General features: G+C 42.0%; 1 protein-coding gene across 2 annotated transcripts in view; it reads left to right on the plus strand.

Moving 5' to 3' along the window:
- The first annotated feature begins 2,903 nt into the window (after positions 1–2,903).
- The window catches only part of rin2a (Ras and Rab interactor 2a), a 29,010-nt gene continuing 12,299 nt past the window's right edge, over positions 2,904–19,614 (plus strand). The window contains exons 1-7 of one of the 2 annotated variants that reach the window (XM_060073477.1): positions 2,904–3,170; positions 10,166–10,274; positions 13,557–13,660; positions 14,435–14,654; positions 15,657–15,768; positions 18,475–18,547; positions 19,027–19,118. In XM_060073477.1, the coding sequence (XP_059929460.1) occupies positions 10,221–10,274; positions 13,557–13,660; positions 14,435–14,654; positions 15,657–15,768; positions 18,475–18,547; positions 19,027–19,118 (655 nt within the window). In that variant the 5' untranslated portion in view covers positions 2,904–3,170; positions 10,166–10,220. Of the gene's footprint in view, positions 3,171–10,165; positions 10,275–10,415; positions 10,459–13,556; positions 13,661–14,434; positions 14,655–15,656; positions 15,769–18,474; positions 18,548–19,026; positions 19,119–19,614 lie in introns of those variants that run through there. The other variant, XM_060073478.1, reaches the window with a different exon arrangement.

Consider the following 19,614-nt stretch of genomic DNA (forward strand, 5'->3'; position numbering starts at 1 on the left):
AATGTCTCGCGACGCCTTTTAAAGTGCACAGGGAATTGTCGCGATTTCACTTGATAAATGCTGTGACTGAAATGCACACACGCTCGACTCTGCGTCCTTTCAAATACTTGTGCGACTTTATAAACATGTCAACAGAGGATGCAAACATGACAGCGTTTTTTTTCTAACATCACGTGACTCATACGCTACTTGATGGAAAAATACTGGATTTGAGACGCAAGACAACCTAGAAAAGTCATGCAGGGAGGGCGTGTGGTAGTTTACCTAGCAACAATGTAAATTTTCCGTATGTGTCCGACACGTTTATATCCCCGACACCTTTATATCCCCCTCTGCATTCATATAATGTACTGCGATGCTGAAAAACATCCATCAATCAAGTAGTAAGGTTTTGCAATATCCATTTATTTTCGGGCACAAGATAGAATCATTTTTGCGCAACAGAGTTTATATACGACTACACTGATGATAACAATGCATTTTTGATCAAGGGATAAGTGACATTTAATTCGCGTAACAAAGTATTTGCTTGTTCTAGAAACTAGAGGCACAGATTTCCTCTAAACAATAACAAACATGTCAACTACCGAGGCAGTCACTTTTTTTTTTCATAGGCTAGGCACATACAATATTCAGTTAACCGGATTGTGTCGTTTTTCTTAATAAATCGTTTTTTTAATTGAGATGTCTTTTGGATATCAAAGGATGTAACTTGAACTCAAGGACCGCTTATAACAACAACATGACACAGAAGACCTCGCGTGTGGCTCATCGCAGCGTGCCGAATCTCCGGATTGAACTGACCCAAACTTGTTCGGTCTGGTTGAGGCGCGTCAGCCAATTTACATACATGATCATTACATCACTAGAAGGTTCATCTTCGAGAAATGAATGTGAAAGTCTCGGGTGGGGTCCGAATAACTACTGAATTATACAAACCTACAGTTGATCTAGGTTAGCTACATGTCTGGGTATAGCCATCGCGGACAGTAGGACTAGTTAAATAAATGCAATTTACGAGTGTTGTTAAAATTAGACCAGTGCAATCAATAGATCTTCAATCAATCTTCCAATCACATCAATGACGCGTTCTGAAGTGTCTGCGAGCAGCGGCACTATATGCAGGCCTGAGGCGCCATCTGCTGGACAAAATGTATTGACACATACCAGTGGAGGTGGATCGCAGATGTTTTGTATAAGTAATATTTTCCAGACGCAAGTTTTTACTTACTGAAACCCTATTTTGGTCGAATTAATATTCAGGCCATCTTTTGAAAACCTTTAGCATGTTCTTAATTGTATTTTCTCATTCAATTATGGTATTATATATTTAATTTACATTTTAATTTTGTCTTCTCCTATTAAGGCTTTGATATTAGGCCAATATAGGACATTTTTACTGCCCTTCTATTTTAAAGTTGTACTAATCTTTCTGCTAATTTGAATTCTAACAATGTTTTCATACTTGTTTATTGCTTAATTGAGAAAACCTTGAAAATAGTTTTTTAAAAAAGTGACTCACTCACTCACTCACTCACTCACTCACTCACTCACTCTCTAACAGCTGTCATTCACCCACCACCGCTGCTTCCTAGTGAGATGTGAGGACATTGCGAACTCCTCACAGATACACTTATGAAATTGCCTTTTAGTCACTTTGACTATTATTTTTAGCTGCTGCATAGCCTTTTTTGCTGTTACTGTCTATATATATATATCACATAATTTGAGATAGCACTTGGTGACGCAATGGCTCACACACACACACACACACACACACACACACACACACACACACACACACACACACACACACACACACACACACACACACACACACACACACACACACATATATACATATTTCATTTTTTCTAATTGTAAATATATTTGGAGTAGTATGACTTCTGACAAACACCCCAGAGGGTATGACTGAATAAACAGACAAGCTGCTCTGATGAAAATAAGCATTTACGAGGTGTACTAGCCTGAAACTGCACACACGGTTCAAGCTGTGTAATGTGCTAATATTTACAAAATCAATTCAAATTCAAATTAAAAAAAACTCTATTTGTCCCCAGGGGGCAATTGAAATGATACAAAAGCATCATTATTATGATTATAGATAAAACTAGCAAAAAGTACAGGGGCTCTTTTGGCCATTATTTGGCAGTATTCTCTACCACAAAGTGCATTTGATCGCTCATTTGGGTCATTGTATCAGAACATACTGCCAAAGGTCTAGCTAGCTTACACAATTAAAAAATGCTAATAAAATAATTTGTTTGTGATGAAGAAGCATTGATCCAGGCCGGATTGTTTGCAAGTTGCGTTCCAACAGTATCATTCCTCCTTCAACAGAAGCGACTACACTGAGAACCCATTCAATTTGGACATGCAGTGCATTGCTTGGAAAACAGTTTAGAGTCATAATTGATTGATGAATTCAGCAAGCGATACTTGGTGTATTTTGCATCTCAATAGGGATATTTTGGTGGTTGAAAATCTGCTATTGAATAAGATACACAACTGTCGAATTCAGAGTCCAATAATATCATCACCATATGACTACATTAGGACAATATGATAATAATGGTACTCTAACAATATTGAATTCAAGATTTAATGAAGGTGAAAACATTCACCTTCAAACAAATAAAAACTGTTCCAACAATTTTTTTTCTGTGATCAATTCAGTATAACGTGTCAATGTGTGGATCGAAAGATTCAAAACAAGTGTGTAATCGTGACGTGCTGTGAAACTTAAGTAGGCCTACGATTCCCTTTGTTTTGTTTTGCAAAGCTCACATGCGCCGTTGAAGGGGGGACGGGGGGGACGGGGGGACGCGGGGGCGAGGAGGCGGGGGAGAGGAGGCGGGGGAGACACGGGGCCGAGGAGGAGGAGGAACCGCCGAGGCAGAGTTTAGGACAGTAGGTAGCCTACACAGCAAGCAGCAGCGGCCGCATCGTTTCAACGACAGGACTATTCTTCAAGAAGAAACTAGGCTAAATGTTAATTCATATATTTTACAATGGACCTACTACAATATGAACACTTCCTCCAGTAGTGCAGCTATAATGGTTTTATTAAATACAAATCCAACTGGTCGACGGGACAGAAAGGGATTCGTCTATCAAGACAGCAATTGTCTCTCTACACTCCGGCAAAGGTATCTAAAAATGATTTCTATTGTGTTGACAGTTTGCCACGACGCATATTTTGGTTGATACTCTAGGCCTTCACCTATGTATCTGCTGGCAGAAGTGTTTTTCATTTTCTGCACACATTAACCGATGGGTCTGCCAAACCTAAATAATGGCATCTTGTTCCAGTTTTCTTCCAAGTTAAACATAGATTCTCGACGGACTTGTTTTTTCACCACCTGTTACTCGACGTCAGAGTGCGGGTTCAGGCACATGATGATAAACGAGCTTTCAAACGCACAAATGCATCCGATTATACCCCGCAGTGAATGTTTTCCTGGCCTTATTTCAACAAGTTGAACAAGTTCCAGTGATGCCTTTAAGTGTACGGGAAAGATATTACATTTGAAGCCATACGATCATAATTCCATTTGATGGGAATCGCTTTCCCTCAAATATGTCTAACAGAGCTGTTGTAGTCGTTGTTTTCCTAAGTCGATCTAATATTGACCCAACCAAAAACGGAATAATACCCAAAGTAGACATATTTCCGACATGGCAAAACGATGTTGTTGTTTTTTACAATCTCCGCAGAAATATGTGACCCTGCTTATTGCAGACTGGCACTGCCGCAGCCATGGGACCTGAGTAACACACCAGGAATTCAAGAGGTGGTTAGGAGGAGTTAGCCCGATGCATTTCTAACATGTCTTTTATTGTGTTCGTTTCATTGTTGCGTATTGCGACTATAATTATACATTTTTAGAATGATTGCTGCAACATGCAACAATTAAATCCGCCTTAATCTCTGTGGACGTGAATTACCAATCGAAACATACTTCCACAAAGTGCCTTTGTGGAGTATTTGACCATTACTTGACTTTCAACCTTTTTGTTCTTGCTCACACGATCAAGGAGCAAAAACTCAGTGCAAAACTCAAATTTGCACGTAACAAATCCAATCGTCATGTGATTGGATATTGTGGTCACATTGTCCAGCCATGGTATTCTGTGTTCTCCAGGGTTGATGCTATGGTTTAGCAAAGGGGATGGTCATGGGTCTTTTGAGCCCTGACAGCCTGTTCTCCATGGACGTATTGAAAAGGGAAGGATACATTTGTGTTTTTGAGTGAATGGCATTGGTAGGCCCGTGCCTAAGAAGCTGTACTATAGCACCTAAAGCTGATTTAACGTCTTTCTTTACATGTCAAGATAATGTGTCATCCAAATATGACGTATACTTGAAGATCCTCAACTTGTTAGATCTGGTCCATGTTGTTCTCATTGTCGTTTTCACAAAGGAACATAGCAGGTAAAATATGAAGCATGCCATGTCTTCCCGGTGTGGCCTACACATTTGACCTAAATACCCACTGCTGCAAAGTAATAACAATGTATTTTGCAGTGACCAGTTCATTCATTCCATTTGTTGGACCACATTTGTTGGACCACAAACCATATCGGTTGTATTATATCATGCTATTGCTAACATGTATAGTAGAGTTGTTAGGTTTAATTTTGTGGAGAAAGGCTGGATCTCTGCGTCTTCCAAAGCCTGTGAGGTATGTCTTGTCTGTAAATCAAAACACAAATGGGGGTTCATCTACCACTTCTGCCTCAAGCGCCACTGAGCCACACAAAACAAACAGTGGGCAAGTCTGTTTGTTAAACTGGCGAGTGGGCACGTTGGATGCACTTCTCTAATGATTTGAACAGCTTGGTTCATTTAGCTGGGTTCTGGATTGTTTTATAGCCACTGAGTTGCAAATAGACACACACACACACACACACACACACACACACACACACACACACACACACACACACACACACACACACACACCCACGTGTGTGTGTGTGTGTGTGTGTGTGTGTGTGTGTGTGTGTGTGTGTGTGTGTGTGTGTGTGTGTGTGTTTATTCCGGACTCAAAGTTCTATATAAAAGACAAATACATGACAATACAAATAAGAGGTCAACGCAGATTAAAATACATACAAGCATGAGAGAGTGTGTGTGTGTATTTCTGTGAGCGAGAGAGAAAGTGTGTGTCTCTGTGTGTGCATGTGAGAGAGAGAGAGAGAGAGAGAGAGAGAGAGAGAGAGAGAGAGTAAATATGTGTGTGTGAGAGTGCGTCTGAGTGTGTGTAAAAAAGGTGTGTAATTGAAATGTTATCGACCACTAGGACCTTGCACCACATTTTAGGCCGGACTTGGACTTCATACAAGACTTATGTTTGAACACTTTATTTGATTGGTCATTGTTGCTTTGGCTGTAGGCACTCATTAGTAAAAAATAAGCGCTTATTAGTCTGGCATAAGCCACGCCCTCATCGAGACATCATAAACCGTGCGTGTTTAACCTACTTTTGCTTCTGTGAAATAGTTTGTGGTTGTGGTTCCTGGGAATGTGGGGGAACATTAAAGCCTATGCATCAACGCCTCTACATCATCTGTTCACTCTCTGGGTCTCCAACACTCCATCTCTCTGTATTCTTTTGTCTACTAATTCCTTGCTCTTTGTTTAGCAAATGATGTTCGACACTAAGCCTTATTCAAATTGCTTGGCTTTAACCATTGATAGGAAGTTACAGCAGCATTAGCTCTTCTTTATTGCATTCGATAAATGAGTGATAGGCTTTGGTTCCAACATTGTCTTTGTAATCTAGAAAAAATGCTTCCATACTGATCTAGCGGGAGTAGCGGGTAAATTGCCTTGCCAATTTAAGTAATACAGTAGTATACACAGCCTTTTTAAATCATACTGTAACATGTCATTTGTATCTTTCATAGTCTATTGACATTGGTTTTATATTTTTCCTATTTTAATATTGCTGCTGATATCAGGGTGTCTCTCTGTACATTTATGTGACACGAGCTTTGCCACAATCAATGAATTGGCCAGGATGACATGTGTTATACCACTCGTTTGGTCCATTAAGTCCTGGACTTGAGGTAAGTGATGGTGATGTTATTACTCGAAAGACTGGTATACCTCACTAACTTCATAGTTAGTATGCCAGAAAAGTTTCCTAACTAATTATTGCAGGAGGAGGATGGTAAATACGTAGGGTGAAACTCCCCCAAAGCTATGACATGGACTCTTTCAAGATGAGTTGTCAATCTAGGCCTGGTATTATGTACCCTTGAAGACTTCTTTAGTCATAGACATGTCATAGGTATTCGCCCACAACCACTGACCCCCAGCAGTCACCATCAAGCACTCTGGGTTTTAATCTCTTTTTATGTATTTTATGCACACCCGTACAAGCTCATAATCATTAACACTCATTCACATTTTATATTTTTCCTACCAGACATGAGTGAATGATTGTCCACTTGTTCGTGAGCTCTCTCACTCTTCTGACCCGACGGGATATGACTAAGAGCCCCATAACACACCCACTCACTAGCCTTGTGTGTGGGTGTGTCTGTGGTTTTGTGAATGTGCATGTCTGATTGCATGAGTACTCTTCTATTGACGCCGTACATCCTTGCTTCAATTTTGTCTCTCTAACCTCTGTAATAGCCATTTTATTCTCAGGACTTAACTTTTCTTTAAAGAGGACATTTCTATTCAGTCTAGATATAATGAATGACCACATCAAGTCTGAACATGTAGAGCAGCAGTCATGTTCAGCCGGGGCCTAAGGGCCAATTCACACTGAATTTTGCGTTGCGGCTGAATCACCAGTGCAACAATTCAATTGAATGGGGGTAGTGCGTTTAAGCTGCAGCGGTGGGGGCTGCATGGGACAGTGTAAATGACACAGCCTGCCTGTGGAGAAAAAGTTAAACCAGAATACATTTGGGGAAAGGCAACCAAAAGTCACGCTGCGCTGGCCGATCACGTAAACCTGCGATCAGACCGGAAGACGTCCACTGGGGTGGTAACACTAGGACTGGGGTGGTGGAATCATTTAATGTATTGAGGTGGTTATTGAATTAAGGGGTAAACATGTTGAATGAATAAAACGTACTTAAACACTTTGAAATTATTTTAAGACATCTAAATAGTTTATTTTTCGTTATTTGCAATTTGTCACTGGCTGTCGTGTCAGGTTTCCCGCATTCTGCTTCAACGTGGTATTTTCTTATGTTACCCAAAATTCCTTTCACTACCACTTCTTAAGTTCAGGAGACAACATTCTGTCAATTATACATTTGTACATTGAATAAATGAATCAAATTTATTGAAACGATATGTATAACAGGCTTTATGATAATTGTGTAAGCTAGCTAGACCTTTGGCAGTATGTTCTGATACAATGACCCAAATGAGCGATCAAATTTTGACCCTCCCTTCATGACTGAGAGCTCGCTGCAGACTTCAAAAGTGGTGCATGCTAAGTTGACACAGAATTGACATGACAGCAGGTTTTTCTTTTCTTTTCCTTGTTTTCTATTATTTATTTTATTTATTGTTTAATTTTCAATTATGGTCGTCGATGTTGTTGATGACTTGTATTTGTGTTTGTCTTATTGATGAATAAAAATAAAATTGTAAAAAAAAAAAGTGGTGCATGCTAGATAACTCCAAGGTTTCATTGCTGGTTTTTGACCCCCGCACCTCACTTTCGGGGGAAAATTATTTTAGTTAATTTCGTTAAAAATGACGTGAGAAGAAACTATTCAGGGTTTCGGCCAATACTTTTGTGAAAACTTCAGTTATCAGTGGCAACCGGACCGTTTCCTCCTGACTGAGACCATGCCCCGACAGCTGTGTTGGGGACATGATGGCCACGCCCAATGCCAAAGTGCATTCTGGGTTTACGATGCTGCTGGCCCGGTGTGGGTGTCAGATTGACTCGGCTGCCAGATCGACTCGGGGTCCTGCGCTTACAGATGACGTATCGACACTTGACGTATCGACACAAGCCAACGGACAAACCCGGAAGGGTTGTTTATAAACAGGGCTCAATCATGGACATAAGAAGAAGGCTCAATCCGTTTTAGTTTTGATTTCATTGAACGCAACCCGTTCCTTTCGCACAACAAAGCCATTGGAAACATGTCTGAAAGCACTGATGAATGCATATGTAACCCAGTTCCTGTTAGGGACTCTTATTCTGAAGGAGGAGAACGGAAGTGTCTCGTTCAGTGAATGGAGTTAGCCGATTCTTCTTTTATATATAACCCAAGTATATGCATCAATAATTTGTACATTAGATTATTATTCATAGATTAGAAACCAAAAGGAGATCGGAACGCACATGCGCATTTAAAAGACAGCGTTTAAAGGAAGTGCGTCATTATTGCGCATCTAGGATCCCGAATTGATCTTGCAGCCGAGTCAATCTGACACCCACACCGGCAAAGCTTGTGATTTGTGAAAAATTACATAGGAACATGGCAAAATTGTTAGATGCAATGATTCTGAGACAGAACCACTGAGTTGTTTACAGTTACATTTAGGGCATTTAGCAGACCCTTTTATCCAAAGCGTATTACAATAAGAACATTTGTCAGACATTTTTACCTTAAGGAGTGTAAGCACTTGTGATCAGCTTACATTTCATTTCTTACCCATGCAAAAAAACTGAAAACAGTGTTTTCAGTCACATTATGAACACATGTAACAAACAATAACAATAACAAAGTTGTAATTGAGAGAGAGCGAGAGCGACATTGTGTTGTTTTTTTGTGCGTGCGTGTGTATGTGTGTGTGTGTGTGTGTGTGTGTCCTTTTTTACTTTCCAGAAATTAACTGTGAACTGCCCACGGCATGGCATGTTGTTGCCGAGAGAGAGAGAGAGAGAGAGAGAGAGAGAGAGAGAGAGAGAGAGAGAGAGAGAGAGAGAGAGAGAGAGAGAGAGAGAGAGAGAGAGAGAGAGAGAGAGAGAGAGAGAGAGAGAGAGAGAGAGAGAGAGAGAGTTGTGTATCTTTTCCCACTCTGTGCCTGTTTGTTCACTTTTTTCCCCATATTCCAAGAAATCCCTTCAGTAGCCTGCAAGACTGTCTGTCTGTCTGTCTCCCTCTCGCTCTCTGACTCTCTCTCTCTTTTTCCACCAAAAAACATGGCAACGTAATCTGGTGTTGTTTTCCCATCCTTCCTTCCTTCCCCCCCCCCCCCCCCATCACTGGACAGCCTCAGAACGTGCGGTCAGGCTTTGAGTGTGTGCTAGCATGGACTAGCCTACTACCCCTGTCACACAATAGCCTGACCGGCTATGTCGCTGTGGGATTTATGAAGCACGTGTTTATATGTTGTCTTGGTTGCTTTTGTGCAGCTCCCGTTGAAATGAACAGCCTCTCACAATTGAATAAATGCTCACTTCTGTTGGTATTCACCACTTTCTGCAAAACAGTCGTTGCTGACAAGTTAATCAGTTACTTTCTTTTTAGGGTGCATGTGTTTGTGTGTGTGCTTTTGTGTGTGTGTATGTGATTGTGTCCATGTATGTGCACTCGTATATATTTAGTACTTACTTCTTGTGAGTAAAGGAGTGTTTTCACTAGATTCCCAATGGCAATTTGAGGATGGGGATCGTGCTACTTGTTGCCAGAACTGAACAGAGCAACATTGCTGTATTGAGAGAAAGATCAGCAGTATAACGTAGCGGAAGGGGACAAAGTCATGTAAACAGACTTTTTGACTTTTAGAATTCATGTTTTGGAAAAAAGGCCTGTATGTACCGAACACATTTGATGCTGGCAGTGACAATCACTGTATTTCAAACAGACATTAAATCTTCACATTGCAGACATGGCATCTGCCCAAGAACAGCTATGTTGTATTGCATACTTGAACAATATTGCATGATGTTTTTGTGCTTTCAAATTAAAGCCACACTTTACAAATATATAAATACTTGTTGTCACTCTTTTGCACTGTTATGCACCCAATCAACTATCAGCTTTTCAGGGCAACTAAATGGATAGTAAGCATGATTTTGAATAATTGAGGATCTATATTTAAGCAAAAGTAAATACAGATGTTTACTACATTAGTGCATACCTACTTTGAGTTTTTTTCTGTTGATCACACTAATGCGGTTTAATTTCCTGTCCTATCTTTTCTCAGGCATCCAGGCAGCCAACGTTAAGAGGGACAGCATCGGACTGGAGTAAACTACATCATGTCTACCAGCGTACTCAGTCAGCCTCAACGCAAGAGGGCCAGCTTCTTCAAGGTAGGCTCAGGACCCCCCCCCCCCCCATCGGACCCCCAGTGTACCTTAAGGATGGCCTCTTAAGTATACTCAAAAGTGTACTTAAAGGACGACTAATGACAAAGCCATACCTAAAACATTGTCACCGGTTTGCTTGTGCAGGTTACACTCAAAAATACTTGGTCACGTGGCATCTTTCCCAGAAGTAAGTTGAAAAATGGAAAGGAGGGACCCAACACAAACGAGAGCGGAACACATTAGTGAATAGAGGGTAGGGAGGGAAGAACTGGAGTCAGGCTTGGGTGTCAGTTTAGCGTTCTGGAATTGTTGTGGTTCTTTGTTTCTTTTTGTTTTTATTCCAGGTGGTGGGAGGTGGAGATGGAGCCTTGAACAGATCATTAATTCCAACAAAAGATATTATAATGGCGGCCTTTTAAATGCCCATTAAGTGCCTTTCATGGGCTTGTCCCCCCTCTGGTTTTTTCATCAAACAACATAGATGTTTCTGTTGGTTATTGTTCTCCAGATCAAATGCAACATGGAGCTCTTATTGGATGAGGATGTGTTCTTAGTCATGGTCTGTGCGCTGTTAGTTTAAGAAGTGCTGCTCAGCATTATTACACCAAGCGGTTCCAAGGCCCATTCCTGTCAATCAGCTATTTATAATGGGTTGGGTGGGGTGCGAACCTTCACCCTGTGATCAGACACTGTGATAAGGATAGACCTGTCTCTCACAAGCCTGTGCCAGGGTCACAAAGTCTCAATGAAACCACAGCCACATTTATAATGTCATCCCAAGACTTATAATCTTTTGCTGTTGACAAACCATTCTTAGAGTAAAATATCCAACTCAGCCTGTAAACCAGGAGGGCCAATAAGGAAGTCAACTTAATGTACTTTCTTTTTTCATGACAATGCCAATCGTCAATTTAAAGAAACGAGAAACTATTTGCTCATAAAACCGCTCTGAAAATAAGTTAACCGTTGCATCATACTTATCTATAACTTCTAAGAGTAGAATGTTGGCAGAAAACCAAGAATAATAATAAACAGAATGATCAGTTGATTCTGATCGAACCTCTTATTTTTGTCTGGGGACATTTCCTCGAAAACAGGCCTAGCATCCTGCAGCTTATCAGCTGTGCTATATATATATACATTCATATATTTCAAATGGGTTCAACTGTCAGCAGGGAGAGATACAAAAGGAGGGTCATATGGTGACATCATTACATACCACAAGGAGGAGGGTAGTCTAGCGTTGGATGTCGAGGAGAACCGCCTCTTTAAGAAACAATGAGAACGAAACTCCAGGAACAGACAGAAGTACAGATGCAGACCTGTGGTTAATGTGTGCTGATGGTGGTGAGCATCACGGGTGGTTTTTGCAACCTAAATCCGAGTGTCCTCTTTCGGGGAAAGAGGTCCACTTCCATTGTCTACTGCACGCATAACCTCCCTAACATCCATCCCAGCAGATGTTTGTGGATTCCATAAGCATAATGGAACAAAGTGCCAGAATATGTGATTCTAGTCAATGGGCTGCTACTTTATGCAACTGGGTCCCCATGGGCCTTGGGTTGGTCAGTGACGCACACAGATACACGTTTACACAGAACACAGAAGAAATGGCATCATACTGGAATGAAACTACTAAAGCGATCCAGACCCGTGATGTCTTCAACAGTGCAGGCAGTCACTGGCCTGTTACTATCTTCTAAACTTTCCCGGTCTACCGGGTGTTCCCATGACAGTGTATTGCACAACTTTCCTTGTAAATGGGAAATGAAACAAACAAATGTGACGTGTGTGTTTGAGGCTATCAGTGCTGCTCATTTCAGGAAAATGTAACTTGGTTCTTTGCATTAAAAACAAAGCGGTCAAGTCAATGTAAATTGCGGTTCATTTAACTTTAACGACAACTAAAGGTTTGTTTAGATGAAGATGAATTAAGTGCTTGCTTGAATCACAACCCCAGTCTCTATTATTTGTCTGTATTCAAGTCACAAATCCTTAGTCAACAAAGGTTAAAACAAGCAAAGTGTTAACAGTAGCCGGTTTCATTTGCAGCAATGGTTTATTTGGGATTGTGCATGAATGACTTGTGTGTCTGTGAGTGTGTTTGAGGGGTGGGGGTGCTTCCCTGGCTCGGGGGAGCGGGGTGGGGGGTGGGAGGAGGGGGCTTATTTAGGTAGTAACTAATAGCACTGGGTGGTTAGAACTGGCGGGCTGACAAAGAGCTGAGCCCGTGGAGAATGCTGCTGAGAAAGGGGCTGATTCAGCACATCTCAGACGGATCTCACCGAGGCCGTGGCTGCAGGCAGCCCTCACTTAACATCGGGGTGTCGGGTGAGACAGCAGATGTAGGGTGGAGGTAAAGACCTCTGATTGGAAGCAAATCTTGAAATGGCTGCCAAGCACCGTCAGGAAAATGGTGTATTATGTAGTTATTGAGAATTTAAGTTATTTAAGTGCATTGAGAAATGATGGAGTATCGTTATTGTATGCTTGCAGACTCAGATCTTTGCTGAAAGCAGAACTGCAATGTTGCAAGGCGGTTTTTCCTGCTAGATAGATGATTGTACAAAAAAGTGACCTCAGTAGCTCTGAGAAACAAAGGGCTTAAGGAAGAAGGGCTTTTTGGTTATTGTCCTGTATCCATTTAAAAAAAAAAACTGCATTTGAACTATATTTGAATGTTGACATTTCGTTTTTTATAATTCTCCCCAAATTGAATGTTCATCTTCACTAAGTGTTCCCAATAATAAATAATAATAATACAATCAACAAAACGTATTATAGAATATTGCATTAAACCCCATTTGAGAGTAATAACCGTGGCCCGGGCTGCCTAGATGACACACCAGCGACATTTGTGATGTCTTTTCATTCCAGATGAATCACTACTGTCTTTGCTTCTGTCTGTCCATTGTTGCCACATGCTGGTCCTTTGTGATCAGGAAACCGGCTGTACTTGAATCAGGAGAGCTGGCTGGAGTATGGCAGGGGGTTTCCTCTCTTTTGATGCTTTGTTTACAGACCTCTTTTTATTGTTGCCGACTACGGATAATCTCACGTCCTTCATCTGAAAGTACATTTACAACCTGGTGATTTAGCCTCAACTAAAGATGATTCAATGTATTAAGCGTTTTTTGCCGTCTTCGTTGAAACATTGTGTGTTTTATGTGTTTTGTATCAATGCCTAGTGTGGTCTGATGAATTGAACTAGTTACACTGTAACCAAGCAGCCCATCTATGCTGTGAATGGTTGGCGTCAACCCTCTTTCTCTTTGCCTTTCACAGCTTATTGACTCATTTGCCCTGGAGATCGGGACCCTGAAGAAGGAGATGGTGGGAAGGGAATCAGAGTCGTCAGAAAAAGGCCCCGCCAATGGCAGTCCTCACGGGTAAGCAAGAAATTATCTGGTCCACCAGCAGAGGGTGGTGTTTGCACGGCATTCAAACATTTCAGAGTTTCAGAATGCATTGCAACTGCGCAGTTACCAGAGAGTGCTTAACTTATGGCATGACATTTTAAGCAGTGGTGGTCAAATCTTCATTAACATTACATGTAAAATAAAATGAAATCTTTGTACAGTTCATGAACTAATAAACTATACAGTGTGAGCAAACATTTCTCCATTATCACGATTTTGAAAGGAGTTACAGTCCATCCAGAAGGTTTAACTACATCTTCTTATTTAAATGAACTCGGACAACGTTGTACATTACCCTAATGTTACACTAGGTGCGTTTCAATCCCCCTGATTTTATGCGAACTTTGAAGTATCGAATCAGTAAACGGTGTTGGAAACACCAAAATTCGCATAAAAATCCTCTAATTCGCAAAAAGGTTTATCCGCTCGCTTGAGGTGGTTTTTGAGAAATGCGAAAGAGAGTAAATTTGCAAAATGGGAGATGGAAACACACTTTTCAAAACAGTTGTGACGTAGCGAACTTTGAACACACAGGACTGACAGTCTTTCCGATTTCCGCATAACGACCGGCCATAGCAACCCTGCCGACATCAACGTGTAACGTCATCACCCTATTCCGCTGCAACCACTTGATGGAAACGCACCTAATTCGAATTACTTTTTTGCGAACTTTCTAAAGATTCGCATCACCTTTTAGATGGAAACGCAGCTACTGCCTTACTTATTTGCTCTCTTGGTTTACAGGCTGAGTGGTGAGCTTGACGGGCTCTTTCTGCAAGCTCCGCCTCTGAAGCCGCCAACCGGCTGGGGGCCGGGGCCCGCAGGGGCCCGGGACTGTGGCTACGACTCCCTGCACCGGCGCCTGAGCCTGCTGGACCGAGTGTCCCAGACCCACGCCGTGTGGCTGCAGCTGGGCTGCAGCCACCATGACACCGTGGCTCTCCTGGAGAGCCAGTCACCTGGGGTGAGCCGGGAGCAACAGGAAGTTAGCCAGGCTGAATCCATTCACATGTAATATAGAGGCTTGTATGACAATGCAAGCCTGCACTGTCAATGTCATTTTTATCATAATAGACTCAAACGTTTAATTTCCCCCCTAAAAAACACATTAAGGCATCAACTATATGGTCTAATGAGTAATGTACTTTTTCTTTAAAAAATGTGGTAAGATGGCAGTCATATGGCAATGACCATCGTTCGAGTGATGATGTGTAAGACTTGCGCCTCTATCGTTCACACTCAGTCAATAGCAACCAGAAGCCAAAGCCGACACACTAAAGTCGTGTCAAAACTCAACAAATGTTGTGACTAAAATTCACTAATATTATTCCTGGTTTTACCAGGCTTTTTGTTGTTGGCTTTCTTAAACTTACACTGAGGTATATTTTTGGACGTGCAGTTAGCTCTGCCAAAGCAAAAGATAACTATTGCCATGTGGTAGGGTACGCTAGTCTATTTATCTACTCCTCTACACTCCTTTATACTCATCTCCTTGAGTAACAACAAGTAAAAAAAACACAAGATTTTCTCGGCAGGTTAAAAAATATAAAAGTCTGTATCATGTCTAGCGTGAATTGAATGTTGTGATTGTTGCTGTTCACAGCTTGTTTTACAGATGTATTTAGATAATTTGACTAAAAGGTCATAATTTTACTGAGTTAACCTTAATGACCGCAAATGTAATGATTACTTAATTAATTAATCAAACCATGGCACAGAAGCTACATGCATCCACTGCAGTGTTTTAACCATGTTAAATAGCATAGCATCCACAGTATCAGCGTCAAGGTGTTCTGACAGACACTGGCTTGGTTAAAGTAGACAATGTAAGACAATGTTAACGGCCCGGTCAGGGCCCCAAGGTCAAGGTGCATAGCTAGACATGGAGACAATGAACCCATTGAAGTGGATTGAAGTGGTTGGCAGGTCGACTTATGGGTGCTTTTCCTCTATGGTCCGCTCACAGACATTTGTGGTGAGGAAGTCTAGCAGCCTGCAGAGGAAGGTCATATCCCTGCGCTTGGACAGCGACTCAGCCCCCCCTATCAAAGACTTCCTAATCAAAGAGAGCCAATACAGTAAGTACCAAGGGAATGTCTTTACTGATGTTTTCAGCAAAATTTGAACAACGCAGATTTGCCCTCGGTATAGAGAAAAATACTCTGCCGTTGGATTGAGTTGTATATGGGCACGTTTAATGGTCTCCAACGCTTCAGTAGAAAAGCTACTTTGCAGGTTTAAAAAAATGAAGCGCTATAAAAAAAATAATCTGGGGATTTCCATGAGCATACTTTATTTGTTGTGGAAACAACGATGTTGATGCTAGTCATAACTGTTGCTTTGCTGCATGTGCTTGTGCTACAATAGATTGTGTTATGATAAATTGCACCACGATGACCCTTGGACAAGGCACTAGAGATTTGCGATCCGATCCGTTCCGCACCCTGCAGTGGAAACGCGGCATAAGCGTTCCTAACGGCAACCTCACCCCGCAGCCTCACCCCGCAGACTGACCTATGCCTGCTTTAGATTGAGACGAGAGATAAAAGCAGCAGGTTCTGAAGAGCTAGATGATTTGATTAGACATGTTGTAAACGACTGTACTCATGCCCCTTCGCAAATGTTAATATTTATAACAATAATGATATAGCAAATGTAATTTAACCTGTTGAATGTTTGCCAGCTTTTCTATTGCCGTCAATACAAGCATCCAGAAATACCTGTGGAAAATATGTTTCTATTGATATATTTTTTTCATGGGTTCTGGGAGGGAAATTCCCCTCCTAAAGTGACGGGCGACATGTGTGTGTAGTCTGACCTGCAGATCGATAAGCTTACCCCAGCCCCCTGTGTGATTTCCTTCAGTGGTGGGACTTTCCTGGAACTGATCATCAGCGTTTGATCACATTCCTCCGGCTTCTGTAACTGTCACTTTCTATTTATATACTAGCTTAAAAATGGGCCGGAAATGTGCAGACACCGTTGCTATATCAGTCCATGGAAGAAATATGGCACATTTATTCACTTAAGGGAAATCCCATGTAGTCATGAAGCATTCTGGCTGACGGAGCAAAAATAGGACTATGTTTAGAACGCTTTTCCATTGCCAGGTTATAACTTAGTCCGTATCTATTTAATGGAGTTAAAAGGTAACGTCTGCATTTGATCTGGATTGTGTTACAGGCATTAGTCAGGCCTATATATCTCTCAATGCTCCAATTGTGTTTGGATACTTTTGTTGTTCCTAGCCTCACATGCAAGAAATGAAATAAAAACGTCTGCTAAATAGCTCAATGGCTAAAAGTTACAAAGTGATAAGGGTTTCCTGGAAGAAGACAGACAGTCGACAGTGTCGATTGTCATATGTTGTTCAAATCCTGCCAAAATCCCAGATACATTGGCGGGTTCCAGCATGTGCCTTGATCGTATGTTTCAGTATTGCATGATTAACATCTAGTGTGTCACAATAGACGTGTTCGTGTCAAGCACCTGAAGGTGCTTCATTTCATTAGAACCCTTGTCGAGAATGATGAGCAATGGGGAGCCCTCGACCGACAGATGCTTGCTAAAGCCTTTGGTGTATTGTTTGAGGCCCGCCAATGCACGGTCAACAACTACAATCCATGTCTTTGTAGGCTGTTACAACACAAAGCCGCGTTATTGTTGAGCCTGTTATTTAACCGGTTATTTCCTCTCTATCACATAAACATCTTTGTTCGGAACCGTGAAGCCTCGCTAGTGTTCTCCTCAGAGGAGACGTGGCGTGACCCGTGGACATAGCCGGTCTCGTTGCCCTGGCTGCAAGGACACAGAGAATTGATGGAGAAGATTTACAGTCTGCATAGTTCTCACAAGAGCTATGTATCTATGTATATCTATGCATGTAGTTAGCAGTAGACTTGGAATGGTTATAATAGCTATATGAGTTATGGATTAGAATAGTTACAGTTAGACTACCATAAATTAGAATAAGTTAGTTAGAATTGTAGGCATTAGAAGAGGCTGCGTGAGAAAATACACCTCCAGTTGGAAATCTAGACACACGAGCACAGCAATTTACTCACTGGCCGACTGCTGTTTCCCACATGTTATGATTTACCCGACTTTCCTTATTTCCGCTGGAGAATGGAATACCCTTGTTCCTCTCGTTCTCTCTACCCATTCACACCTCGTTTAGCTCTCACGCAAGGATATCGTCACCTTAAACCACCCCTGTTTATTGCGATTTTTTTTCTTTACCCTTTCTACCTAATCCCAGTGTAAATGCTTTCTATTGTCTCCTCCCCGACAGAGATCTAGACCAACCAGAGTGTCGGGGGAAGCGATGCTACACCCTCATAACACACACGCGCACACATCTTGTCAATTGGCCTGGTGCTGATGGACTGCTTTTTGATGCGCTGTGGGACCCTCCTCTTTCGGTTGGAGAAGGGAGGCAAAGAGCCTTCGTTCATGAATGAACTATTTGAGCTCTGCTAGAGAAAAGCTGCCCGCGATGCGTCCCTCTCCCCTCCTGCTCCCGGGAGCTCTGTTAGTATTCCAGTCGATGCTGTTGAGGAATTCCACACAGCTTTGTAAATAACCCCCGGTCCTCCCTACTGCTAATGGGAATGCATGTTGTTTAACCATCCTATAGCGGCTCATGCACCCTGATTGGAGGGCTTTGCAGCCTCATTAAGGCGTGTGGTGTTATTGCCCAGTAGCCCTGCGTTGTGGGGTACTGGATGTATGCTATGGAGGGATGTGATTGGGTAACGCTCAATAATCATTGTCTCCTCCCTCAGCTTTTTCCTTGGAGGGATCTGGCCTGAGCTTCGCCGATCTGTTCCGTCTGGTGGCGTTTTTCTGCATCAGCAGGTGAGGTTCTCTCTGTGCACACGCGCACACGTGTACACTCACTCAAACAGGCATACTCTATCGTCAACCCCATTCATCTTCTTCTGAATTCCACCTTCTTCGTATGCATTCGATGTACCGGGGGCTTACTTTAAACATCGGCAGACATTTGTATTTGTTTTCCCTTTCTAGTGGTTGGTATATTTATGTTATGTGATATGTTATGGTCGATCCCTAGTATTTCATCTGCTAGCTCTGTCTAGGCAAGTTGAAATGATTGTGTAATTGCGATTTCTTTTTAACTTGCTAGAGGGCATACCACAGTGGAAGAGGAGGTGGTTGTAACTTTGAATCCATAATAGTCTTTTTAACTCCCACCTCGCCTGTCCCAATATATATAGCGCTCTCCCCATGAAGTATCTTCTGGGAATAGAGTTCATTAGTAGTCCACCCTCTAACACCCCCCCTTCCTATTCTCTCTGCACGGTGCCTTTTTCCAGGGATGTGTTACCTTTTACGCTGAAGTTACCAGAGGCCATCGCCACAGCCAAGAGCCCCAGAGACCTGGAGGAGGTGGCAAAGCTAGGAGCAGGTGGGATTCTTTGATATCTTCTCTCACGGGCGCCAAGACAATTTCAAATTACCGGTAATTTGTGGATGACAAAAGTTATGATGAGTTCTTGTTAAGTTGACGCTATGCTTTCAATCAGCAACGTGTCTCTTTCAGATGTTTTTCGTTAAGGTATTGAGGATTTTCTCAAGGATGCATTGACTTCAGTGTCCTTCCAAACACAGATAGTAGCTCTTAGTCAGGTATGCAGCATGTTGTGTATTAACTGCACCTTCAACGGCTATGGAAATGGTCTTCTACGCTGTATTTTGTTTGCCATTCTGTCCATGATGAAACAATCAGAGCATGTCACGTCTATCGTATTTTGTTAAGTCAGGAAAGATCCACCAAAACAACTTCCGAAGTTGCGGTCCTACTCTCCGTCCATCTGTTCTGCAGCCAAACCAAAGCTTGTAAAATAGCCACATTCCCCAGCTAGCATTGCACGTAGCTGGCACGCCAACAACTGAATGACTCA

Source organism: Gadus macrocephalus, chromosome 15 (genome assembly GCF_031168955.1).
Source record: "Gadus macrocephalus chromosome 15, ASM3116895v1".
Classification (NCBI taxonomy): Eukaryota; Metazoa; Chordata; class Actinopteri; order Gadiformes; family Gadidae; genus Gadus; species Gadus macrocephalus.